This window comes from Petaurus breviceps, unplaced genomic scaffold, assembly GCF_028583685.1.
Source record: "Petaurus breviceps papuanus isolate PSGF00001 unplaced genomic scaffold, PetGlider_PUasm1.0 186, whole genome shotgun sequence".
Taxonomy (NCBI): Eukaryota; Metazoa; Chordata; class Mammalia; order Diprotodontia; family Petauridae; genus Petaurus; species Petaurus breviceps.
The window spans coordinates 15,354,169-15,382,118 of NW_027185798.1; the positions used below are offsets into that span (position 1 = coordinate 15,354,169).

Here is a 27,950-nt window from a genome sequence, read left to right on the forward strand (position 1 = left end):
TATAAATTACAGCCGTTCAAGAAAGTCTTGCTTCCAGCTTCAGTGACTGGACAAGAGTAAGTCTCAGAGAAGTATTTCCTTCTTTGTATTACACCCCAACCTAATATCTAAAATCATCAGGCACTGGGAAAACCAGTGATTTACATGGTTCTCTATCCATCCTTTATAATGGCGGCCAAAGTAACCTTCCTAACACTCAGGTTTGACCTTGTTGCTTGCTGAGGAAGAGCCCTCCAGTGCCTTTAGAATAGAATGGAAGGCCCTCCACTGGCTTCAGATCACTGATAATGAGAGAAATGCCCATCAGAACAACCCTCACTCAAGTTTCACCTCCCAGCCAACAAATGGCAAAGATGATGAAAGGCAAGTTTTTTGGGGTGGGAAGTGGGGGGCAGTTAAGGAAAGATAAGCTAGTGGAGCTGTGAATTAGCCTGAGCTTTGTGTAAAGCAATTTGGATTTGTGCTAAGAAAGTGACTAGAATGCTCCATATACCCAGTAACCCCGAGATCCCGCTGCTTGGCCCCTATCCCAAGGGGTCAATGTTAATGCTTGTTGTGGTTGAAAAGAGAAGCCCTGACAACCCAGCACATTTATAGCAGCTCTTATTATGAAAGCAGGGCCCTGGGAATGAAGGCACTGCCCATTGATTAGGAGGCATGCATGGTGAGGCTGGAGGTGACAGTGCCATCTATCTGATCTGAATCCCCACTAAGAACCTTCATTTTTATGTGCTCCCGTGATGCTAGGCCTGGGCTTCCTGGGTGGTGAGGGGAACGTCACTTAGCTCTCCTGCCCCTCCCTGTAACAGCCAGCCACATTCCCCTCTACAGAAGCTGCTGTCAGTGGGCCGGCTGGTTGCCAGCTGGTGTTGCCAACATTTGGTGTTGAAGGGACTCCTTAAGGAAACAGAAGCAGCTACCAGGTGGCTATCGCTTCAAGGACCCAAGAGTAGGACCAGCTTCTGCTAATAGAATATGACAAGCCTGATTCTGTGAGCGCTCCTTGGGAGCAGGGCCTGCATTCCAGTGGGTTCTTCGTCCTGCACTCACTTTGCAGTAATCTAGAAAAACCAGAAGGACCCTGACTGGACAGAGAAGACATGGCAGCCGATATTTTTATTGGGGGGCAGGCAAAGGGCGTTAGCCCTGCTGCTCCATCTCTCCTCCTTTAAGGGACCATATTTTTAGAATAACTTGTCTACCCCCAATGCTTTCACTGGTTCACCACCGATGCTTTTTTTTTCTTGCAATCCTGATTCGGCCCATACCACTCTGCTGAAATTGCCCTTCCAAAGGCATCAGTGATGTTCTAATTGCCGAGTTCAGTTGCCTTTCCAGAATCTTCCTCCTCAGCTTCTTGACCACCTCCACCTTTTGCTCATGTCTAGAATGCTCTCTCTCTGTCTATTGAATTCTACCCTGAAAGCCTCCCTTGGCTTTGGGGATGCCACATTCTCTTTGTTCTCTTCCTGCCCCTCTGACCTTAGCTTATTTTTTTTTATATTTACTACCTACTCTTCCTCTTCTGACCCTTGAGTGAGGGCATCCCCCACAGTCATAGCCCCCTTCTCTTCTATATTTCTTTGACAAGCTTGTTCATTCCTGCATCTTCAGCTACCACCTCTGTGCAAGTAACTCAAATCACATCACCATCTCCAGCTGCCTATGGCATCTAGCCACCCCGGGGGCTTGCCAACCCCTGCACTCCATGTGTCCAAAGTGTTTATTACTTTAGGCCTAAAACCTGTTCTTCTGACTCCATTTTTTTTTTGTCAATGGCACCACCATCCCCCCAGTCTCCTATGTTTGGAACCTTGACTCTTCCCTCTCTCTTGTATCTCCTGTCAATCAATTACCAGTATTGTTGATTATATCTACAAAATTTCTCTGACCTTTCCCCTGCCTCTCTATTTCCGCTGCTGTTATTCTACTGCAGGCCTTCATGATGCCCATATGAAATCTCGGTGAGTTTTCTTATAGGCCTTTCTGCCTTCGTTCTCTGCTTCCCGCTCATCCACTCTGTGCAGTAGACCTGGTCATACCCTCCCCTGCTCAACACTGTTGAATGGCTTCCTCTTCCCTTGAAGTCAGATTTCGTCTCCTTCAGCCATCATAGAAGACCCTCCACAGTCTGGCATCCTGTCTTTCCAGACTAATTTCCACACACTCTGCAATATAGTCAAACTGAACTACTTACTATAATTCAAGCCATGCCCTGACTTTGCCCACCTGCATCCCTCTGCTCATGTCTAGAATTCCCTCTCTGCCTGTTGACCTCTGCGAAGCCCTTCAAGCTGCCTCCTTGGACTTCTCTGATCCGAGCTGCTTGTAATTCCCCCACCCTCATGACTTCTAGATTATGTATACTTTTTCTTTTGTGTTATGGATATCTGTGTAAATGTCATGTCCCCCATTAGTCAGTAAGCTCTATGAGGGAAGGGACTGTTTCATCTCAATTTTATGTGTCTGCCAAGCCCTAAACCGTGCTTTCTACTCTGTGGGTACTTAGTAAAAACAAGATGAATTTGACTTTTATTGCTTAAAAATCTTTAGCTTATCATGAACTAGTTGAAATTTGGGTTGAGGGTCTGGTTTATCAAATACATTTTTGGGGGTGAGCTCAAGTTCAGGCATTCACAGAGGTCTTTGTACGTGAGCCTGATTGCAAATGATCCTGAAGTCTGAACCTTTGGTTTTATCTTATAAATCATCGAGGGACCTAGAAAAGCCATTAGGATGGAATCTGTGTAGTCGCCTTCCTTCCCTTGGGAGGAAATGTTAGCAAGACTGGCATAGGAGCGAGCAGCCTCCTCAGTGTAGGACCCTGGGCAAGTCACATGCTCTCTTAGTGCCCCAGGCAACTCCCAGGGATGGTAAGGTGCACAGAAAGTGTTTACCTGCATGGGTAGAGGAAATGTCTTCAACTGGGAGTTCCGTTCACCAGTACTTCTCAAGCTTTTTGGTCTCAGGACCCTTTTATGCTCTTAAAAACTATTCAGGACCCCAAAGAGCTTTTGCTTATATGGGTAAATATTTCTTGACATTTGCCATATTAGAAATTAAAATTGATAAATGTTTTAAATACTTATTTTAAAATAACAGTAATAAACCTATTAGATGGTAACAAATTCTTATCTTATAAATTATATATTTTCCAAAACAAAATATTAGGAGAAGAGTGGCATTATCTTATATACCTTTTGCAGATCTCTTTAACATCTGGCTTGGTAGTAAGTTATCTGTCTTCTCCTATCTGCTTCTGCATTCAATCTGTTGCTGCAAAATGTTGTTTCGGGTGAAGCCTATGAAGAAAACCTGGCATCACAAAGATTTGTGGTTGGAAGAAGGAGGAAAAATTTAAGAGTCAAATAACATCTTAGTATTATTACAAAAATATGTCCGACTTCACGGACCCCCTGAGAGAGCCTCGGGGACCCCCAGAGTTCCTGGAACCATACTTGGAGAGTCAATGAAATGACAGGCTTCAGTCCTGTCCTTTATCCTGTAAATGCAGAAGGGGAAAGAGTTGACACCCAAAAAGTCTGAACTGGAGGAGATGCCAAGGAAGTGGAGGTGTGTTACTGTCCCCGGGTAACTGCCGTGCCTGGGTGTGGTCACAAAAGAGAACCTCCAGGATGGGCTCAAGGGGAGGGGCAGCAACGTAGGCAAACAACAGGCCCTCCATCTTATGGCCATCAGATCTCTGCCCTCTAATCTGATTGACTGGGGTGACTGGCTTTGCCCACCCTTCATCACTCAGCACGGCAATGGTCAGCCCAGCCAAGGCCATGTCCCTCATCGTGGCATCTCAAGACATCCGTCTGAGTCCAGCCTGTCATTTCAGACTTCAATCCCATTCACCTCTGCCTTACACACGGCACACTGGTCAAACACGGCTGGCCCGAAGCTTCTCTAGCCCCTGGGCCTGTCCGGGCTCCTCCTCCCCTCCACATCTCACAGGCCCCAGCTTCCTTCCAGGCTCATCCCCCTTGTTTTTCCTATGACCTCCTTCCTCAAATGAGGCTATTTACTGCTTTCTTTCTCCAGTAGGAGACCAGTTCTTTGAGGACAAGGGACTGTTGCAGATTTCCTTATAGGGGCTTAGTAAATGCCCGCTAAATCGGTCTGAATGCCTGAAGATTCCATTGTCTCCATTTTCAAGTTTGGACTCTTTGGGCTTAGCCAGCAAGGGTTTGATGCTTTCTCTTGGAGACTTCCCTGGGTTTGAATCCCAGCGCTGCCATTTTCTAGCTATGTGGCCTTGGGTAAGTCACTTGAGCCTTCTAGGTCTCAGTTTCCCCATCTGTTAAAATAAGCAGATGAACTCTAGGGTCCCTTCCAGCTCTAAATCTACAGGCCTTTGAGCTTGCCTGCCAGATGGCAGATACGGTGCCTGGCTTCCTTGGCTGCTGCTGCTGCTGCTTCTCTGGGGTCACTTGGCCACTAACACCAGGGTCTTGCTCCAATTGCCTGAAAGGTGTTTACATTATTCTTTGCTTCCCTTAACAGAATGAACCCGGCGAGTAGAGAAGAGTGGAGACATCTCCGTCACACCCAAGGTGATGGTCAGAGACCCCAAGGGTGCTTTGTGTTTCTCAGATTTGGGGTAGTTGTTAGCAGAGAGCCCAGCAGGAGCCGTTCACACAGACTTGGGGAATAAGTGTGACGGCTCCAGATTAGACAGTGAAGAATGTTAGATCTGGAAGGGACCTAGACAACATCTAGCCCAAGGCACAGTGAGACAGCTCGTGACTTGAACTCAGAAGAAACTTGGGTTCAAATTTCACCTCCAGTCCTTGGTAGCTGTGTGACCCTGGGCAAGTCACTTAACTTCTGTAGAGCCTCAGTTACCTCCTCTGAAAAATGGGTATTGGGTAATGCCTGTAAGACCTGCTTCCTAAGGTGATCATCAGATAAGTTTACCTAGTCAGGAAGCTGAGGCCTCTGGAGGTTGTCAGGGCCCAAGTTTGCGCAGGTATCAGGACCCAGGACCAGGGATCCAAACCAGGTGCTTTGACTCCAAGGGCAGCATCCTTTTCTCAGTTACTGTTACTGTCCTGCTGGTAAGGATCGAGTGAGATGATGTTTGGAAAAGGCCAGGCCCCCGGAGGCCTGCAGAGAAGCCCATATTGGCGCTGTCATTTCTGGGGAGCTGAGGGAGCTGCCTTGGCCTCAGCCCGCCCGTCCTGAAGTGACAGCTTTGGCTTCAGCTTGTTGGATTAACTTCTCAAAATCATCATTTCTCCCCCCAGCTTTAGCTTGGGAATTGCACTGTGCTGATGACTCACACCCAGTGTCCACACATCACTTAGTGCAAGGGAGCATGCGCATTTGGTAGTAAGCCCTCCCCATGTGTGCAGCAGCATTTTAGGCCCGGGGCTGGTTCCTGTCATTGTGCTGTGAAGGCTGTACTTACCCTTATCATTCAAATACTCGGGCTATCCCCAAGTGAGGGCAGGGGCTGGAGAGCTGGCTTTTTACAGTCTGGGGTCCTCAGATGGAAAGTCACCCCTACCAAGATGGGCACTCAGTGGCTGGGAGTTCTGGGGTTCCCCACTTGAGTACGGGTGTCTTTGTCCAAAATGGTGGTGTGAGAGGTGGGCCCCGGGCATGGGACCCGAGGGCCTGTGCCTGAATCCCTGGGGGACCTGGAACGAGTGACTTCTTCCTGTAGAATGAGGGGCTTGGAAAAGATGATCCCCAAGCCCACTTGTGGCTTGAAGCCATCTGGTCCTCGATTCATGAGTGCCCCAGGGTGCCCAGCCACGAGCACCTAGAGGGGAGTGGATAGAGCCCAGAGCAGTGCTCTGCCCAAAGCTTCCTTCTCAGTTCTCTGGACATCCCACAAGGAGCGAGGATGGGCTGAAGGGCACTCCCAGTGAGGAGACCCCTCCCACCAGGGAGCTCAGCACACACTCTGCAGCGGGTTGCTGAATCTCAGAAAGTTGCCAAGGCCACTGAGAGAGCTCATGACTCCCAAAAGCTCCCCCAGCCAGTATGTGGCAGAGATGGGACTTGAACCCAGGACTTCCTAGATCCAAGTCCAGCTCTGCCCACTCTACCATGCTGCTTTTCTGGGAGGCTCATTCTCATGGAAAACTAGGGTATGATCCAAGCTAACAGTGCAGTCAGGGAAGTGGTCCCTTGGGTGAAGCAGTCAGAGGGGTGCAGGGTGGATTTGGCAGATCACAAGCTGTCCTTTCCTAGGCCTTGTTTGTCATGCCCGCAGGACCAGAGATGTGATGGAGTCCCAGAGGGTACCGCCGGCTCCTCCTGGAACTTCTTTCTTTCCTGATTATAACCTGTTCATTTGTAGTTGTTGCATCCTTACTGAAGGCTGGGCCTTTAAATAACCAGCCCTGCAGAAGGACAGAGGAGAGGGGCTCCATGGGTTCTTGTTGGGGTCCTCAGGGTTCCCACAAGTCTTCTGGACAACAGTTAGATGACCCCCAGCTGCCTTCCCCAGGAGTTCATCCAGCACGTAGAAATATGGGCTGGTAATGATGACACTCAGAGCTTAGCATTCTTAGAGACTGAAATGGGCCAAGACTGTGAAGGATTTGGAGTTGGTCCCCTCTGACCCTCTGATTCTGTGATTCTCAGTAAGAAACACTTGGGTTCCAATCTCGGCTCCAGCCCTCGTAACTGCGTAGCCACGAATAAGCCTCTGACTTGGCGTCAGGACGACCTTGTGTCAGATGCGCTGGTGGCCTTGAGCAACACTGCTTCCTTATCTGTAAAATGGGGACAATCATAGCACTGCGAGGGTCGCGGTAAGGACCGAAGGGGGTAATGTACGTAATATGCGGGGCTTTGTAACCAACCCCCTTAGAGCACCATCACCACACCACTCTCAGGTCAGACGGCTCCGAGTGGAAGGGCCAGCCTGCAGGGTGGCCTTGAGGTCCCTGCCAGGCCTCCAGGTCTGTGCCTAGCCCTGTCAGAGCCATGGTACAGGGCTGCTATGAGACCCGGAGTGAAGCTGTCTGTAGAGGTCTGACCCCGATCCAGTGAGCATGTCTTTAGTGCCTGTGGTATGCCAGCCATTGGGCTAGGTTCTGTAGGCACATGTATGTATATGTATTTGTATGTACACACGTGAACACGGACATATATGTTTGTATACAACGTGCTTTGCCAGTCTTAAAGCACTATCCACATTTCGGTTTGTCCTTATGGCTCCCCTCCATTTCCTGGCCTCCGTGTGTAGGTTGCTGGGCGATGAGGGCACTTGGAGAACCCATGCACCAGACTAATGAAATGACAAGCTCGTTTTTATATTAACAGGACAAAGGACAGTGCTTAAGCCTGTAATGATGTTCTCTCTCCTCCCACCCTAGGAAGAAATTCTGCCTTTTCAAGGGATGGGCGATCTCTAGGAATGTCTGTCTTCTGTCTGTCCGTCCGTCTGGTGGCTGGCACTTCACGACCTGCATCTTTGGCCTCTTTCTCTTTGTTCTTTCTCGTCAGTCCCCTTCGCGTGTGTGGTTCCATCAAGCCCACTTCAGCTGTCCCAAGTGAATTATCTCCCTACCAGGACACTCACGTACCTCAGTGGAAACAGTAAGATATTACGTGGGGTAATGACATTAGCAGGGGTAGATGGTCAGGAGAAGGAAAGACGCTTCCCTGGGCCAGATCTCCGCTGCAGCTGCTCCGATCCACATCTCTCCTTAATCCGATTCCAAATCTTCGACCTGTAACATGGATTTCTTTACAGAAGACGAAGGGTCTAAGCGTGCCAGGGAGCTTTGGGAATGGGTGATCTGTGCTCGTCCCAAATGTTTTGTAGAACAGTTGTTCCTGTTGAAATCTTATTAATGTGGATGGTGTTAAATAGCTTAATTATTTAAAGAATTGTGTGTTATTTCTGAGAGGGTGGGGAATCATGTACATTTACAATCCAATGACTTTTGTATTTTATTTTTCAGAATAAAAGCTTTAAATGTGAGTCTTGCCAGTGGTCTCTGTCCACCTCTTCTTTCTTCTGCCTTGAACGCTGCCTGGGTTGCTTAGCGCCGAGCCCAGCAGGGCACGGAACTCACCCTCATTTCCTGGCTCTCGGCTTTTTTGGGATGCTTCCACAAGATCTGTCTTCTTGATTTTAACAAGCATTCATCTGTTAAACAAATAACTTGGTTCAACGTGTGTCTTGTCTCTATTCTTCGATTTCCTAGGACTCTGCTCTGAGCCAGAGAAGTTCCCCTTTACCAGCTGCTATCATGGAACAATCTTTTTTTTTCTTTTTCTTTTTCCTTTTTGGAGGGGAGAAGGCAGGACAATTGGGGTTAAGTGACTTGCCCAAGGTCACACAGCTAGTGAGTGTTAAGTGTCTGAGGCTGGATTTGAACTCAGGTCCTCCTGACTCTAGGGCTGGTGCTCTATTCACTGTACTACCTAGATGCCCCAAGGAATAATCTTGATCGTGGTCTGGCAAAGAAATGCAAAGACTTAATTTTGAGCAGCATTTTATTTTTTTGATCACTCCCCATGAGCCTTGACTGCTCCCTTTACTCCAACCAGCTAATCTTCCTAGAACATTGTCTTCATCATGTCAGTGCTCTACTTAAAATGGTTTGACGTTCATGCCTACCATGAGTGTCTAAACTCTGCTTGGCACTTGAGGCCCTTCACAAGTGGACCTCACCCTATCCACCTAACCTTATTTCCCATGCTCCCCAAATCATTCTCCACCCTATCCATCATCCTGCACATTCCTGCCTCATTGCCTGTGTCCGTGTTCTTCCTCATTGAAATGACCTCTCCTCTATCATCCATCCATCCATCCATCCCCACAGGCCCTACTCCAGTCCACTTCTTCCATTGGGCATTTGTTCCCCTGATCTAACTATCTCTTACACTTTTCTGAATTCTGATAGCACAGATGGCCTGGAAGCACCTAATGATGAGAAGCTTCCATTTACACAGTGCTTAATCAGTTAGGAGCACTTTCCTAGGAATGTTCTCATTTAATTTAGTCAACTATTAGGGGGCTGGATTAGATGATCTCTTCCTGTTCTAAATCTATGACCCCATGTCACATCTACCCCCCTGTGCCTCAGTTTCCTCTTTTGTGAAATGATAGGGTTGGACTATGGTCCCTGAGCTCCTTTCTAACTCTCAGGCTATAGTCCTGTGACCCTCACAGTGACCCTGGGAGACGGGCACTGCTTTGAACTTTTAAACATCCAGGATTTCATCAGTGTCGCTGTTTCCTCCCATGGAAGCAGATCTAAGCTTTTCACACCTTAGTACACCAACAGCTTTGTGTGACCAAAGAAATTCAAGGTTGGTGGTCAGCTCTCTCCTGGTGAGCTTCTCCACACTTGACTAGGCTGGCCACCAGTAACAGACTGACAATAACAGCCCATTCCTCTCTGGGAGAACCTGCTGCAGTTAATACTCCACTGGTGTAAATGTCCAGAACTTGGGTTCCCATCCACACCAGCTTCTGTGGAGTGAGTAGTACAAGGGAGTTCTCATTTAAAAGATGAGCAGTGGTGTGACTGAATGAGGGGCCTTGCCCAAGGCTGTGTGACCAGGAGGTGGCAAACCCAGGCCTTCTGACTCTAAGCCCCATGTGCTTTCCACTACACAAAGAATCTGAGAAATGGAGGGGCTCCCTCGGGCCTTCTGGGCCAATCTGCCCCCACCCCCCCAGGATGTTTTCAAGAAAATCTCAAATGAGTCAGCTCAGCCTCAGCTCCCAAGACAGCTCATCCCATCCTTGACCACTCTAGTCTTCAGGAAGTTTTCCCATCTGTTGAGCCAAATCTGCCTGGCCACAATTTCCACCCATAAATACTTTCTCAGTAAGAGGTGGCATGACATGGCAGAATGGCCATGGGATGGGTCAGAGAGCTGAATCAGTCAGAAGACTTGAGAGGGAGGCCCAGCTCTGCCATGTACTAGCCGTGTGACCACCATGGGCAAGTCGTAACCTCTGTGAGCCTCAGTTTCCACAGCTATAAAATGAGAATAGTAATCCCTACACAGAGTATTAATACCCTCCAGGATTGTTGTGAAGGTCAAATAAGATAACTATATAAAACACTTTGTAAACCTTAACTCCGTCTATGCATACATAGTGTATATTGATGTCATATGTATGTAATATTGATGCCATGTGACATATGTCAAAAGTCAATATATCACATGAATATAATAGGCTATTTGGTACAATGGTTAAAGAGCTAGCCTCAGAACCAGAAAAACCAGGGTTTAAGCCTCACCTCTAATCCTTACTGGCTATGAAAGCCTGAGTAAGCCACTTAATGCCTCGATGCTCTAGGCAACAACCCCAGGCTAGAGGAGGCATAGATGATGATGGCTGGTGTTGGGAGAAGGACCTTCCTCACCTGGATTCACCTATGCCACTGACTACCAGGTCTAGCCCCTAGCCTATCCTCAGGAATAGAATACTAATATTAATGTATGTTTATATGTGTATGCGTCCATATACACACAATATACATATGTGTATATATACACACATGTGTTAGTACATCAACCCTTGAAGTAAAAAAAAAAAAACATCTGCATACATATGTAAGTATATGTACATGGAAATGTACAGGGTGTCCCAGCAGTCTCAGTGCGGTTTTAAGCTGTGATCATGTTCCCACGTGTGCTCTCCCCAGGCTGCTCTCTTGGTGTATGAGTATGTGCTCTGACCAAAGGGCTCGCCTGAGGGACCAGCAAAGGGACCGCTTCTTTGTCCAGAAGAATGCCAGGGGGCATAGCAGAAATAAGAGTAACTTATTTAGCTCGGGCTTAAATGTGTATAAACCACTTTCCTCAGGAAAGTTCTATGAGGAGTGAGAATAATGACCAGCACTTCTAGAGGGGATTCAGCTTTGCAAAGTGCTTTACAAATGTTCTCTCATCTGATCCTCACAACCACCCTTGAAGGGAGGAAGGTGCTACTATTATCCCCATTTTACAGATAAGGAAACAGAGGCACAGAAGGTTAAGTGACTCGACCAGGGTCACATAGCCAGTAAGGGTTTGAGGCAGGATTTGAATTCAGGTCTTCCTGACTCCAAGCCCAATGTTCTGTCCATTCCATTACCCAACTGCCTCTGTATTCAAACTCAGGTCAACCAGCACTCTTCCCCCAGCATCTTACCACCTCCCAAAGAGCCCAGGCTTTGCCTAGTGGTCTCTTCTAGCTCTAACATTCCATGTTCCAGTGGTTCACTAAGAAAAATCAGAATGTTAATGCTCAAAGGGACCGTGCAGCCCTTCTCCTCCCACCTTAGAAAGGAGAAAAGCAGCTCTAGGGAGACGAGAGCCAGGAAGAAACCCAGGGGCCATTTGGTGCAGGGGCTCTTCACCCTTTTTTGTGCCCTGGACCCCTTGGGGAGTCAGGCTGGTGAAGCTTCCAGGCCCCATCTCACAATCATGCTTTAAAATGCATAAGACAAAATACAGATAATTCTAAAGGAAACACATTATATGGAAAGTTGTGTTTACTGTATTTTTAAAAAATTATTATTTTTTGGAGTTCATCAAATCTAGGTTAAGAACTCCTGATGTAGTCCAGTCCTCTCCTATTGTAAAGGACAAACATGAGGACCAGGGAAAAGCAATGACTTGACCAAGATCACACAGTGAGTGACAGAGCCAGGATGAGGACCCAGGGCTCCTGTCGAATGTTCTTACTCTGCTGTTTCCTGATAAACAACTGAGTTCATGGGCCAAGAAGGGACTGGATGGCCTTGGGGTCTTCTAGAGGAGATAGACTCTGCCCCATGAGGTCAGGGTAATAGCGTGAGAACATCTTTTTGTCCATACCTTCTCAGTGGTGGAGCCTCGTGGGAAAAGCAGAGTGGGGTCTCTGCTCTCCAGTCTATGGACCCTAATGAGGGTCCCAAGTCATTGCATAATGGCAGGGAAAGTGATGGTAAAGTGAGGAAGCCATACATGGACCACACCTTACAGGGCTGATCAAGTTATCCATTCCTTTCCTAGAGGATGGGATAAGGTTCCTGGAGAAGATGTTTAAAGAATTAAAGTCAGCATGACTTCCCTGTAAGAAATGATGTAGAAAGAAATGAGTATAGTTCTATACTAGGCTCATATAGTTTAATGGTAATTAAAATATAAATATACCCATACACACTAAGAAAGAGAGATTCGAGATTGTCTTTTTTTAAAGAGTTATCTTAACTTTTTATTGATGCCATTTGGTTTTTTACATCACATTAATTTCCAAACATGCCTCTTCTTCCTTCCTCTTCCCAACAAACTACCCCTTGTAACAAAGAATAAAAAAGAGAGAGGAAAAAAAGCAGTTCTGGCAAACCAACCCATTGGCTTTTTCTAATAGTATAATAATATTCTAATAGTGTTCTAGTAGTATAATAATATTTCACTCCCATAGTCCCTTTTCTACAGAGGAAGGTATACTTGTTTAGTTAAAATTTCCCTTTTAATATGAACTCACCATCAGCAATCATGGACATTTCAATATACAAAGTGAATACAAATATGTATGTGGACTTGTGTGCTCAATAATTTCAAGGAGAAAAAAAGAGAATGAAGAGGTAGTTAAATTTTACCAGTAAGTTGCAAGATCCTTCAATACGAGCCAATGTATACCCAACCTTCAGTGACTTCAAAATGAAGGTGGGTAGAGGAAAGAATGTCAAAAACATGGAGGGACACGTGATTCAGAATTAAGAATCAAAAGAAGCCCAATGAGCCCAAGCCAAGAAATGACCATGGTCATAGATTCTATCAGAGGACAATTGGGAAATGTTGGATGAGTCTAGCACCAAATCCAACAACCAGTGAAATTGACAACTAGTTATTTTAAGCAGGAAAGAGTGGTTAAATATTAAATAATACTATTAAAAATAAATAATAAAATGAACATTAAAAACCAAACCAAGCTAAAGGATAGAAAAAAAGAGCTGTATGTGAAACTGTGAACATCTGTTACATAGAGGTTGGGGATTTTTTAAAAGTGTGTATTAAGTTTAACATGAGTAACAAAATTGTCCTTCTTGTCCGTGTTCCCTTCTGACCTTCCCTCTGCTCTCTTCTGGGTATTTTTAATTGATGCTTTTTTCTGTACTTTCTTCTTTCCTTTGTATGACCATCACTCCTTACCAACTCTCTATCCCCATATAGAAGCCACCCCTTGAAACCAATAGCACAGTCAAACAAAACAATCAGCACATTTTTGTATATCCAGGGTTTTGCATGTAGTAAGCAATTAATAAATGTTTTTAGTTGATCAATTTTCTGTGCCTGTAATCCAGGGGCCCTTAACCTGAAGTCTGTGAACTTTTTTTTTTTTAATTTGAAAATAACATTTCAGGGGCAGCTAGATGGTGCAGTGAATAGAGCACCGACCCTGGAGTCAAGAGGACCTGAATTCAAATCCAGCCTCAGACACTTAACACTTACTAGCCATGTGACCTTGGGCAAGTCACTTAACCCCAATTGCCCTGCCTTCCCCCTTCCAAAAACAAAAAAACAACAAAAAAAGAAAAGAACAGTTCAATCTAATTGGTTTCCTTTGTAATTCTCTTTATTTTATTTAAAAACATGATACCGAGAAGGGATCCACAGGTTTCCCCAGACTGCCCAAAAGGTGCACGATACAAACAAGGTTAAGGCTATTAGCTCTCTGCCAAGAAGTGGGAAACACGGTTACTCCTCAGTCTTCAGAAATCATGTGTGATTTTTGTGTCATTCAGAATTCTCAAGTCTTTCCCAGCTGTTTGACTTTAGGTTACTGTAGTGACTGTGTGGGATTGCTCCCCTGGTTCTACTCAACTTTCTCTGCATCAGCACAGATCTGCTCAGGCTTCTCTGAATCTCTCCATTTCGTCCTGTCTAACAGAGCAAAACTATCCTATGTTAGTAATGATAGCTAACATTCCTATGGCATTGACTGTGTGCCAGGTGCTTAACAGCTATCTCATTTGTACCTCACGTCCATCCTGAGAGGTAGGTGCTGTTAGTGTCCCCATGTTACAGATGAGAAAACTGAGGCAAAAAGAGGTTAGATGACTTGCCCAGGGTCATACATCTAATAAGTGTCTGAGGCTGAATTTAATTAAACTTGGGTCTTTCTTCCTGAGTCCAGCCCGCCGTCACCTAGTTGCCTCTATGATCATTTGTTCGGCTCTTCTCCAACTGATGAGTGTCCTCTTTTCCCCCCAGCTTTTTGTTACATCAAAAAGCTGTTGCTATAAATATTTTTGTGCCTCTGGGTCCTTTCCCTAGGTGTCTTCCCAGTCTAGTGTCTTCAGGAGTAGAGTTCCAAAGTGTTTTCTAGAACAGTTGGATCAATTCGTACCGCCATGAGCCGTGTATCTGGGTGCCCATCCTCCTATAGACCCTGAGAGATCAATTGTCTCAACTTGTCTCCAAAGCCAAGTTTGGTCATTATAATTACACCTTTTTCTGTACCTTTTGTTGTTGTTCCACTTATATCATCATCATCAATCTCTGTATCGTTTGTTTTTCTGGTTCTGCTAATTTCACTCTTCCTCAGTTCCTATGTCTTCAGATTCTTCAAGTTTGTCATTTCTCAGTATTCCATCACATTCACCTTCCACAAGAGATAGTCCTACCTGTCTGATATGTATGTATATGTATGTGTGTATACATATACATTTATATATATATACATATATATATAGAAAGAGAAAGAGAGAGAGAGAGCATTCCCTCTTCATATCAATCAAGGTTTTGAGGACCTCCTGTGGGTTTAAGCTATGTATGTTATAAACAAGTAATATATATGTATATATATATACTCTCTAGGAAATTACAGTCTAGCTGGGGAATTGGGAACCATGGAACAACAGCCAACAATATCATTCATGCAAAGATCTTAACTTAGAAACCAAATAAATTAGTTGGGGTAAGTGCTTAATAAATTGCGCTGCCTGATGGATTGATGTTTGTAGAAGATGTGAATAAGAGATATCATCCCTCTGATTGAGTAAGAGAACCCTCATGCCCTCCAGCAAACACTCAGGCTAACAAGATATATTGGATATAGGACAGCTTTTATTTGATCAGCTCAGATAATGCAAAAGACAAAGGACTCATTGAATGAAATCTATCAATGGAGACAAACTATCTAGCCCTCTCATAAGTCACAATTTCCCCCACCCTCATTCCTACCCTATACAGTCCTCTAAACTTACAGAATACTCTATGGTTAAGAAGCATTTTGGTTGTTAAAAAGTCAATGCTACATCTTTTAGTGAGCATCCCAGATCCCTTAGGGAATTACAGTCTTCCAAGCATATAGCACTGTCCTAAGAGGCTCCCCCAAAGGCAATTACATTATTTGGAGTTTCTAGGGAAGTTATCCCCTTCCCCTCTAGTTGACTAGCCTTTCTGATAAAGCATTTGAGTGTTGTAAGGGTCCAACCCTCCCCCACCCCATAACACCCAAGACTGGTGGGTATCTGGCCTCTCCTTAGAGACGTCCATCTAAGGGGAATCTGCTGCTTCTCAAGGCATCCCATTCCACTTTGGCACAGCTCCAGTTATTAGGAAGGATTTCTGACAAGCAGCAAGATTAAATCTGCCTCTGAAATTTCCACCTGTTCCAATCAAAGAAGACAATCCAAGTCCCAAAGTCCTCACTCTTTCTCCTTCATCATTTAACCAGGCTCATGTGGGCTCTTATGGTCACACCCTCTACATTTTATAGAAAAATTCTTTGTCTAATAAAAATGCTTTACCATGAATTTGCCCGAAATGGCCAGTCCCCCCATACATTTAAACTGTGCTGATTGGCAAAAATTCAATTATGCAACTTCCAACACTTCATCTAAAGCAGGGTGGATGGGATTGTGTTTTGTGACACATTCTTAGCCTATCATCATGGTTATCAGTGGAAATAGCTTAATCTAAGTCACGTTTTACAATGCATTTGGTGAAAGCAGTTTCTCCCTGCAGAGTCCTGGATGATAAGGCTGTGACAAGTCTGACCCTGTGGAGTGTGATCTTAGGGGGGCAGTTCACTCAGTCTCCCTCTGGGCTCTTTTTTCCCTCAGTAAAATGAGATGCAAGCAGTCCTGACATTCTATGGTTCTGTAATTCTGCCTTGGATGGAAAAATACGTTTCCCTCAAGGACACAACGGAAGTCTGTAGATGTTGCCTGAGAGACTTCGGCCAAGAAGAAACAAAATCGGCCTATTTTCTAGTTTCCTTGTCCTCCCCATGCCCCTTTCCCAGGAGCCAGCTGCTTTGTGAAGTTCAAAGAATTCCCCTTATGTGGGTGGTGTTTGTATGTTGCCTTTTCATCTCTATGGGGACCTTGGGCCCCAGAAGGTTTTATAGAGGGAGGCAGAAGGGAGGGGGTTCCTTTTCCCATCTCAGTTGATCCAGGCACAGAAGACCCAGACCGTAATCACAAGGTATTAATGAGGTGTCAGACTAACTTCTAAAAATGCATCTCTGTTCTGATCCCTTTATGAGTTGTAAATACCTCTCCAATTGGTTTAAGAAGGGAACAGTGTGATTGACTCAGGCCGTTAAGCATTTCAGCAGTCAAGTTTGGGAGAATGGAAGAAATTGCAAACTTGTGGCTGCCTATGGATGAACTTCAATAATCGGTAGGGTGGGGGAAGGAGGAAATTTCCCATCAGCCACATAACTTGGAAGGCAAACTATACTCTACTAAACAATGCATCTTATACAAAGTGCAAATAGGCCAAAATCTGAGAGGCAAACACCCTTACATCTAAATCTCCCTGTCACCTGCTTTCAACATTTTATAATTTCATAAAATAAATTGTATTGAATTAAGCTCATGAGCCCATCCCTCACCCCAGAATATCCTGCCTCCCCCACTATACTTACTCGTGTAGGCTGTTTTCTCCTGATAGAATGTAAACTTACTGAAGGCAGGAATGATTTAATTTTTGTTTTTTGTAGACTCAGGACCTGGGACAGTGCCTGGAACATAGTAATTGCTCAGTAAAAGCTAGTTAACTAATTGATTGACTGAACTGGAAAGAAATAATTCTACTGGAAAAAAAAAACCAAAATGTTTCAAAATTAGAATCAGAAACAAAAATTCAGGAAAAACCTCTAGAAATAAACGTTTCAATTCTTTAGGGCATCTGATTTTCAAGTAGGGAGATGGAGTTAGTATGCATGTGTGTGGATGCTATGTAAGTATAGACATAAAATATGTAAATATCCAGTCATTTCAGCTGAGTCAAGAAAGGCCTCATATATAAGGTGATACTTGAACTGAACTTTGAAAAAAATTAGGAAGAGGTCTAGATTTTCACATTTTTAATTTTACATTCAACGAGTGAGATTTTCCTCTCTCATGATTGACTCATTAGTCAGAATAGTTGTATCTCATGGGACTCCCAATGAATTGTACTTGTGACCATTATAGATAATTAATACCTTGTGCTTATTCCCTACAGAAGTATCTCTCTACTGCTAATCAGCCCAGCTGGAAGTCCGGTGCTATTGACCACGGTGTTACCTGCCTGTGCCTTTAAATCCACCAGTTTGATGGCGTTTGCCTTTTCACATGCTAATTGACTGCTGTTCAGCCCTGGCTGTTTGCATTTGCATATGTTTTACAAAATGGTTCTGCATTATTGCTTTGCAGAATACAATTTTAACTGGAATGTTAGGCCAAAACTCTAGAAAAGTGATATGAATATGAAGCAGTTGTTATAGAAACACAGAAGTCTTTAATCCTAAGGGTAGCCCCTGAAAGTGTAAAAGTAAGGATACAAAAAAATCATTGAAAAAGAGCGAAGTGCAGTGGTCATTGAGTTCAAACCAGGAAGTACCACCAGACCCATGACCCATTTTTGTGTGTGGATTACCAGACACAATTGATCAATCAAAAATTGATGCTGGAGGGGTAGTTACATGGCACAGTGAATAGAGCACTGGCCCTGGAATCAGAAGGACCTGAATTCAAATAGGACCTCAGACACTTAACACGCACTAGCTGTGTGACCTTGGGCAAGTCACTTAACCCCAATTGCCTTGCCTTCCCCCCTCCAAAAAAAAATTTGATGCTTGGATAGTGGGACACAGTTCGTGGAGACTGGTCACCCTGCCTTCCTTCTGAAGAGAAACTAATTCAAAGATTGCAAACCTTAATGGGCAGAGATTTGCCAGTAGGCAAATTGAAATGTTTACTTAAACCTGGTAACGATGCTTTACCTCTGCACAGTTAGTGCTGGGTCCCTGATCTCCCACTTTACAGCAAAATCGTGGGCTCAAGGTAAAAATCTTCTCTGGAAAGAACCCATCTTCCCCTGGGGAACAACCAGTAAAAGTTTGACTCAGTCATGCAAGTAAATTATTGCAGTATTGGCAGACACCTGAGCTGGAAACAAATCGGTAATCTAATGGAAAGCATCGAAAGAGCCAAGCTTTCGTATTCATGCCAGTTTTAAGATCAGCAAATTCCTGACCCTGGAGTGGGCAAGAGCAGAATGTTAAGTCTAGGAATGCCAAGTCAGTGCAAAAGTGGAAAGCCCCCTGACTGTGATACAGATGGAAAGTCTATGACAGAGAGTGACCTGAAAAGGGGACAGGGTCAGCCTGAGAGAACTGGACAAAAGCCACCAAGATTTACAGGGACCTGTTCATGGGACCAATGACTGCTGAAGGATAAAATAAACAACAGAATTATGAGCCCATGTCCCCCCAGAAAAGCAAAACTGTCTGAGAGGCGGCCTGAATGTTCAAAGAATGTCACACTGGAGAAAATATAACTTCCTAAGATACTTCCTTGTGTATGGACCACAGAAATAGAGCAAGGGTCTTCCTTTGGTCACATACTTGAAGACAGAAAGGTACTTACAAAAAAAAAACTTATGAAATAGAACCATGGACAGAAGCAGGCCATTTGAAAAGATAGCCGGGCAGCACACCTTTATTAGGTTCCTGCTAGGTGCCAGCCATTTTGTTAAGTGCTAGGAATTACAAAGAAAGGCAAAAGACAGTCCCTGTTCTCAGGAGCTTTGGCATCTGAGAAGAGAGTTGGGCCATTGAGCAATGAGGAGAGGAGGGACCTTGGGACCCCAGCCGAGCAACACTCCCAGCAGAGATGCTGCTGCACCCAAGGGGAGTAGATTTCTCAATTCCATTTTCCCTTCATTCAGGCCAGATGGTGGCCCCATGTTGGACACTTCTCTCCCACAAATATGCCTCATTACCATCATTCTCTGAGTGTGAGCTCACTCTCCTGACATGGCTACCTCTGCTGTTGCAAGGAAGTGGGCTCCAGGTTCACCGGGTGAATGTTTTAGATTAACTCTTCATACTGTAAGCCTTAATAAATGACTTTGTAGGGAGCTAAAGATTTAAATAAATAAAAATGCTTTAAACATTTTTTAAAACAAATCATAAAAGCATGATAAAAAAAAAAGCACCATCAACCGAAAAGCCACGAGTTTCTTCTGCTCCAGTGAGTGGTGTGACCCATGTTGTGGGGACAACAAAGTGGAGACTCAGGCTATCATTTATCAGAAACTGAATGAAATCAGACCGTTTTTAAGGATTCTTTTTTTTCTTTACTGGTTTTTACTGATGGGAAACTGAGTTTGACAATAATAAAGGCCCAAAATTTCAGTGAGTTCTAATCCAAAAATTGTTCCACTCCAAAAAATGACATTTCAAATTCCATTTAATGAAGCTTCTTGTACCAAGGGGATTCTTTTTTTCCTCTTCCTCAATGTCTTATGCTTTGCCTGCTATGATGAATCCCTTGATCAGTGTTTGTTGAATGAATGAATAAATCAGAGTTCTGTATTGTCGTGTTGGGGCAGCTAGGTGGTGCCACAGTGCATACAGTGCTGGGCCTTGAGTCGAGAAGACTCATCTGATCTCAGACATTACTAGCTGGGTGACCCTGGGCAAGTCACTTCACCCTGTGTGCCTCAGTTCCCTCATCTGTAAAATGAGCTGGAGAAGGAAATGGCAAACCACTCCAGTGTCTTTGCCAAGAAAACCCCAAAAGGGGTCATGAACAACAAATTGTCACTTTAATAAGCTTAAGGTGACTTGAGGTGACAATCTGCAAGGAAACGTGACACAGTGAAATGTAAGTGTTTGGAGTAAAGAGTCCCGACTCTGTCACTTAGTACCTGTCACCAAGTTGCTTGCCCCCTCTCTCAGGGCCTGAGTTTTCTTATCTGTAAAATGAAGAGTAACCCCTACAGTCCCTTCAAGTCCTAAGCCTGTGACCCTATGGCAACCTCAGCTCTGCATTTCTAAGAAGCCCCAAAGTGGAGACTGTTCTGTTTGCCCCAGTCAAGCCTTTTTGTCTCTGCCTCTCAACTGGACCTTCTCCCATGGCTATGTCGCTGGGAGATGTGAACCTTCAAAGGGATGGGAAATGACTCCCTGGGAGACACCTCTCCGGGCCTCAGTTTCCTCATCTCTAAAATGGGAGGGTTGGGCCAGCTGGCCCCTTCCAGCCCCAAATCTCCAAACCCAAGAGATCTTCCTCCCAACGTGGGTGGACGTTTCTAAATGAAATCAAGGGAAGCCACGTTTCCATTCTTATGGGAACGTGGGGAAAGGAAGCCAGCTGGATCCCTGGGGATTGTAGTCCTGGTCAGCAATCAGTCATTAGCTTCAATGCTGACATATCTTGCCATATCAAATTTTCCTTTCCCTCGGGGTAATTGAGAGCGAGCTATTTTCTCAGAGGGATTGACCCTGCCTCCCTGCTGGGTTCCTATGGGAAAGGCTTTATGAGTTTTGTCCATAAAAAGAGATCCTGGGGCTCCCTCTATGGGCAGCCAATGGAATAGCGGCCCAGCAGCCCCAAAGCTCTGTTTGACCAGAAAGACTCCGAATCACATTGAGATCATAGGATTCCACACTAGAAAGCAGTTTAGAGCCCTGATTCAGGGCTTCTCTAGCTTCTTTGCATGTCCTGGACACCTCTGACAGATTGGGGGAACCTCTGGACCTGCTTGGCGAAGAACGTTTTTAAAGGCATTAAATAAAATATTCAGGATTACAATGCATCGAAATAGTTATCTACCTATCTGTCTGTCTGTCTGTCTACCTACCTACCTATCTTTTAATGACAAATTTGAAACCCCTGATCTAGTCCACCCTCTTCATTTTATGCATTAGGAAACTGAGGCCCCAAATTGGTTTATGTACAATGCCCTATGCCATACTGCCTATGTTATAAGGTCGCATTGTTTAGTCCCTCTTGGCCTCAGAAATATTAACATTAAGGTTTAGCATTTTGTTGTTTTTCATGAGTGGTTGAGCTTGGCTTGGGTTTAGGCCAAATCCAGAATCTCACAAACCTCAGCTAAAGTTCTGTAATGCCTGGTGATAGACTGGTGTGTGACCCTGGGGCCCCTTCAGAGCACCAGCTTTGGTAGGTCCTTCCTCACACCAGAAAGGCTTTGAGTTTCTGACTATGCTGCTGCCATGACTCCCATACTAGTAGGTATTGTTCTTACTATAAGTTTGAATACAATTTTTGAAAGAGAATGCTATGAAATAAGGGTCCTGCCCAGACCATGCAATAGTCCCATGGAACCATAACAACATTATGTGTTCTTTGAACCAGCAAATGAGCAATTCTCCCCGGTGAGCCTGCCAGTGAGAAGGATATGGGTCCCTTCGAGGCATGTAATCACTCCCTTGGTTCTCTGACCTAAGACTTTGTCATTTGGGGGCGGGGCCTGACTCCAGCCAGTTCTCTGGTAGCATTTTTATTCAAAGACTTGGAGAAAGGCATAGATAGTGTGCCTGTCATATATATAGATGACTCTAAACTGAGAAAGAAAGGAAATATGCTGGAGGTCAGAGTCAGGATCCAAAAAAGATCTGAACAGGCTAGAACATTGGGCCAAATTGAATAGGAAGAAATTTAATCAGGATAAATGTCGTCTGATACTTGGGTTTGAAAAATCAGCTTCACAAGAACCTGATAAGGGAAGTATGCCTAGAGAGAGCTTAAATGAGGAAGATCTGGGGGGCTTAGTGGACTTCAAGTTTGACAAGGCAGCTCAGGAAAGGATTAGGAAAATAAGTCATCATTTCCAGGATGAGGGAAGCCATTGTCCCCACCCCACTCTGTCCTTGGGATACATTATCTGGAATATTTTGATCAGTTGCAAGTATCCCATTTTAAGAAGGATGCTAATAAACTGGAGACGATGGTGGAGTGATGAGGAAGGACACCAGTTCACACTATATGAAGGTTCAGGGAAGGAACTGGGGGGGGGTGTTTAGGTTAGAAGAAAAGAATGTCCACCCCCTGTGCACAGAAGTCTTTGAGTATAGGAAGGACTGGCTCATATACAAGAAGCATTAGACCTATTTACCTTGGCTCTATAGGGCAACACTGGAACCAAAGAGGGAGGTGCCAAGGGGTGCAGATTTAGACTGGAGGTAAAGAAAAACTTCCTGACATTTAGAGTTTCCCAAGGGGCAATGACTGCCTTGGGAGGTAGGAAGCCCTCCCTCACAGGAGGTCTTCAAGTGAAGGCAGAATGTCCTCTTGTGGAGTATCTTGCCTGAGGGAATTCGTGGTCAAGTAAAGTCTAGAGCATGGCTAACGTCCCTTCCAACTCTGAAAGGGTGTGATCCCATGAGACTAAATCACATATGAGAAGTGCTTTGTAACTCATGGAGTGCTGTAGAATGCTTGCTCTTGCTCCAGGACTGGCATCTCCTGCGCAGCCTTGACCTCCCAGACCAGCCTGGCAGTGCCCATGTCTTTATCAGATTAGACCTTCAGGGGCCCAGCACTTTGCTCTAGAGAGGCATGTGTTCCTGTGCTCCAAGCTCAGGACAGGCAGTGCAAACACACTCTAACGCCTTCACAGCCTGCTTCTCCACACCCTCCCCTTTCTTCCCACCATCTTTGTGGGGAACACTGAACTCGGGAACATCTGGGCTCAAATCCTTCCTGCCCACACTGACTCTCTGTGTCGCCACGGGCAAATCACTTAACTGCTCTGACCCTCAGTCTCCTCATCCATAAAGTGGGAATAATAGTCCTGTAGTGCCTCCTCCCAAGGCTGTTGTGAGCATGAGATGAGGTGATGTGGGGAGTTATTCTGTTTCATGTTCTCACAGAATCAGAGGGTGTTAGACTTGGGGGAAACCTCAGACATCACCCAATCCAGCCTCCTCCTCAGGAGGGGAAGCTAAGTGTCTGAGAAGGTCACACCATAATATGGAGCAGAGCCAGGATTCACCTCACATCCTGTGGGAGGCAGCCTGGACCTGGAGTCAAAGGGCCTGGTTCTCTCAGTCCAAGCTCTACCTGGTGGCCTTGAGCAAGCCTCTGGACCTCAGTTTCCACATCTGTAGTATAAGGGGAGGTTGAACTAAATGATATCTAACATTCCTTCTAGCTCTCAATGTATCATCTTTTCACTTTACCTCTATAGGCCTCTTTACAAAGCAATCAATTAATCAAATACAGATTAAACACAGACTATGTGCCTGAACTAATCAATTAAATACGGATTAAACACAGATTGTGCCTGGGTGCTGTGCTAGGCACTGGAGATAGGGAGACAAAAAACAAAAATAAAACTCATGAAGTCATCCCTGCCCTCAAGGATCTTACAATTCTACTCTGGAGGAGAGGCATTAATTAATAATTATGTGCCAGGCACTGTGGGAGGCTTTAAGGACACAGAGGCAAAAACTGAAAAGTCCCTGTCCTGGAGGAGCTTACTTTGGGGGAGGGACATTAATTAATTGATTAATTAAACATTTATAAATGCCTCCTATGTTCTAGTCACATGGGAAGCTCTGGGGACACACAGCAAAAACTATACTCCCTGCCCTCAAGGAGCTTACATTCTATCAGAGGAAACAATATCTACCAAAAAATGACCCAGTACTAATAAGTGGAAGGTAATTGGAGTTGGGGGGGTGGTGGATACTAGTAGAGTGAGTAGGGTAGACTAGAGGCCTTCCTTGGTCCTTTGCAGCTGATTCCAAGCCCAGGAGCCTTCTCGTGTCATGCTGCCTCCCACATTCAAAGCCTGTTTGGCATCTGTGAAGGACCCTCTAGGACCCATGCCCAGCTGGCACAGCCTTGGAGAACCCAGAGAACTCATGCCTGGCTGGCACAGTCTTGGAGAGCCCAGGGTCAAGCCCAGGACTCAATGAAGCCCCTGGTCATCATGCCATATGTGGGGCCTCCTGCATCCCCAGGGCCAGGACTCACTGCCATCAGCATTCTGTGAAATCAACAACATCCCCCAGTATTTGGGGCAAGGACAGCTTGAGGCAGCCCAGGCTTTCCTATGGGGAGCAGGAGGTTTTTCCGCATCCTCTGCATTTCTGTGGCTTCATTGTTTCTCTCTGCTCTGGCTGGTTCCCTTGACCTTGTACGAAATGGTTGCCATCTCCTAAAAAGGCAAGTCAGCACATAGCGGTGGCAGTGGCAGGATCCTGTTCAAGGACTCAGGCTCACAGAGGAGGAGAGGTGGGTGTGGGGCAGCCTGGAAAGTCCAGACTCACTCTGTCTGACCTTGCTTCCTTTCTCTTCCTGGGCCTCCTTTATTTTCCACCTTTTCTAAAGTCTGGGGTGAGTCCTCTCCTTCTCTCCCAGCTCACCCACTGTCACCCTGCTGGCACATCTGGCCCACGTAGGTCCCCGGGGGCTTCCCATGTTTCAGACGGCTGAGGGGGCAGAGCAGGCACTAGGAATTGTTGAGACGGGGGTCAAGCACCAGATATTCCTCAGGGCAACTGGCATGAAGCCCCTCCTCCCTGAGGGTAGAAGGAGATGATCCCACAATCCTTGATCTAGAGTTGAGGAGGACCTCAGAGGCCATCAAACCCAACTCTTTCCTTTTCCAGATGAGGAAACTGAGGCCCAGGGAAGCAAAGTGACTGAGAGCCTAGCATGATAGATTTAGAGCTGGAAGGGACTTTAAGGCAAGATATTCTAATGGCTTCATTTTATAGAGAAGGAAATTGAGCCTGGAGGGAGGAAAGTGCCACTCAGGGATGGACACTGCTAGGGTAAACAGATGGTGAGCTCAACATCTGGGAGCTTACTTTGATTTCTCTAAGACTCTAATTAACTTTTTTGTTAATCTGAACTTGGTAAGTTATCAACAAACATGATGACTTCCATATACAAAGAGCAGAAAAAGAGTGTGGGGAAATCACAAATGTCTGTCACCTATAGCTTGGGTTTACAGCAAGTTCAGCACGTCAGCTTCAAAGCTGGCCTGTCTCTCTCTGGATTCCCTTCTGCTCTCTTCTGAGATTAAAAAAAAAAGGTTCTGTTGATTTTCTTTACTTTCCTCTTCTTTTGACACCACTCTCACCAGCCTTCCTGTCCTTTCATCTCTCTCTTCCCCCCGAACCTGCCCCTGCCCTGACAAATACCCACAGGCAAGCAAAAAGCTCCACTCAGAGGCCATATGTGAAAATCTGTCTCATTCTGGAGCTTGGATCTATCACCCCCTAGAAAGCGTTGGGAATAGCTTCCCATTTTAATAAATTGCTTTTGATAACTAGATTCTAGGCTCTGCTACCTCCAGGCAGCAGTCAGAAGGGTGCAGGGGAGAGTATGCTAGCTTTAAAATCAGTGAAGCTGGGTTCAGGCTCCCAAATCCAGCCCTACTATGTGTGTGAATTCAGGAAAGTCACTTAGCTCCTTGGGCCTTGGTTTTCTCATCTGTCAAAAGAGAGTATTGGGCTAAATGACCTCTCAGGTCCCTTAGAGCTGACTGTGAAGACCCTTTAAATCTGGTATCCTGGGCCAAAGTCCCAGTGGCCCTTTCCTAGTTAGAGCCCAGCCAAGGGAAGCCCCCTCTCCACACTCTTCAGCCCCAAAACTCAAATTACAGAGGTCAGAGCCCTGAGTTAGAAAATTCCTCCTTTGGAAAATCGACTTCCCTATGTACTGTACTGCAGCCTTTGCAGGGAGATACATGCCCTCCCCCTCCTCCTTCTTCTCCTCTGCCTCAGCCTAGAAGCCTGGCAGCAGCCAAGTAGGTCAGGGATAACTGCCTTCCCCGGGAGTCTCCTGGGGATCCCTGACCAGGGAAAGCATTTCAGATATGATGGGGAAGGGACCTCTGGGAAAGTCCTGTCAGAATGGGGGGAGGGTATAAGGAGCAAACTTGAGGCAGCCTCTGCTTCTGGATACCTTGGCAGTGCCAGCAAACAAGCAACATTTACTGTGCACGTACTATGTGCCAGGCACTGGGCCTAGGGATGTGGGTGTTCATGAACCTCTGGTGTGAGGGCTTCCTGAGCCCTTTTCACGGCTGCTAATCTACCTTTGGTATCTGCCTGGTTCACCCAACTCTCACCTGGGTCCTCAAGAAGCTGTAGCCACACACCTGTAACAAGGTCTCGGAAGATGGGCTAAATCAGGTTAAGGGTGACTGAGTGTGGGGCTCAAACCCCTTAGTGAGTTGGGTGGGGTGTCTGCCCCAAGCATGTGAAAACTTCTCTCACCAGAATGGGGGAATGAAGACTTTTTTTTTCCAACAGCCATGAAGGCAGCTGTAATGGGAATGCAAATTTGGAAGATCTTCCCCGCCCCTAGGCTAAAGTGCACCTGAAGCCTGGGGTGGGAGGCTTGTTTTTCAGTAGATACTTCTTGATTGGCCAGTGAGTCAATAAGGTTGTTACATTCTCTGAGCCAGGAGAAGGCTATATAAGCCCTGATGTGTAGCTTTGTTTTGGGGGCTCACTTTGAGAAGTGTTCTGTGATTTGATCTGGATTCTGGGAAGCCATTGTCCAGAGCCCCCCGGCTTTGAAAAACCCAGATGTTGAAAGCCAGATGTTGATTTGGTATGGATATTGGACATTTGGATATTTGGTTGGACAGTTTGGAAAGCTGTCTACTTGATCTGTTTCTGTCTTGATAATTCTGCCTGTATACTTTGAAGTTCGGGGTGCTGATCTCTTTCCCCTGAACAAGGTAAACGATATATGTCTGACTGATTAAAGTAAGCTTGTTAACCCATTTTGAGTTGCTTTCCTTTATCAAAGCAGATCTAAGAACCTGTGTGAGCAGCCACCCTAGGGACTCCAGGGTGCTTGCTGCTACAGCAGCTGAAGCAAGAGTTGTAGAGAGCTTAGAGCTTGGTCAGACATCAAAGACACCAATGGAGTGAAGCAAGGCTGCATGCTTGCTCCCGTGCTTTTAAGCATGATGTTTTCAGCAATGTGTCAGCCACCTTCAATGAGAATGAACACAGCATCAAGGTCAGTTACTGCGCTGATGGTAAATTATTTAACTGGAAAAGGCTACAAGCCAAGACTAAAGTGGAGGGAGAGTTGGTGCATGATTTTTTGTTAGAAAATGATTGTGCATTCAATGCAGCCCCTGAAGCTGAGATGCAACAAAATGGGGATCTGATTATCTGCTGCTTGTGCTAATTTTGGCCTAACAATTAACACCAAGAAAACACAGGTGCTCCATCAGTCACCGTCACACCATCCATATGTAGAACCATTGGTTACAGCAAATGAAGAAGCTCTGAAGGCTGTGGATAAATTCACTTCCCCTGGCAGTGTACTTTTCAGAGATGCCCACATTGATAATGAGGTTGATGCCCGTATTGCCAGAGCTAGCTAGTGTTTCAGAGGCTTCAAAGGAAAGTATGGGAGAGAAGAGGCATTTGACTGACGACCAAACCGAAGGTCTGCAGAGTCATTGCACTGACCTCATTGTTCTATGGCTCTGAAACCTGGACAATATGCCAGTATCATGCCAGGAAACCGAATCGCTTCCATTTTAATTGTCTTAGAAAGATCCTGAAGGTCACCTGGCAGGATAAGGTATCAAATAGGTAAGTCAAACCCTGACTTGTAGCACTTGCAGACTGATTTCCAAGGTCTAAATGCTCATGCTGAACATTTAACAATCAGCTTGTGACTGGGTTTGAGCTGGTTCCAGCACGGTATTGCTTCATCATTGGTCCTCAGTAATTCTGGCTTTTCATTGAA

At 45.5% G+C, this 27,950-nt stretch overlaps 2 protein-coding genes across 3 annotated transcripts in view; one reads left to right on the plus strand and one right to left on the minus strand.

The window, feature by feature from the left end:
* The window catches only part of TPST1 (tyrosylprotein sulfotransferase 1), a 114,098-nt gene extending 106,147 nt beyond the window's left edge, over positions 1–7,951 (plus strand). For both annotated transcript variants that reach the window (XM_069089569.1, XM_069089568.1), the window contains 2 exons: positions 4,510–4,559; positions 7,341–7,951. In XM_069089569.1, coding sequence (XP_068945670.1) covers positions 4,510–4,527 — 18 coding nt within the window. In that variant the 3' untranslated portion in view covers positions 4,528–4,559; positions 7,341–7,951. The remainder of the gene's footprint in view (positions 1–4,509; positions 4,560–7,340) is intronic.
* The window catches only part of CHCHD2 (coiled-coil-helix-coiled-coil-helix domain containing 2), a 421,648-nt gene that overhangs the window by 385,128 nt on the left and 8,570 nt on the right, over positions 1–27,950 (minus strand). The window lies entirely within an intron of this gene.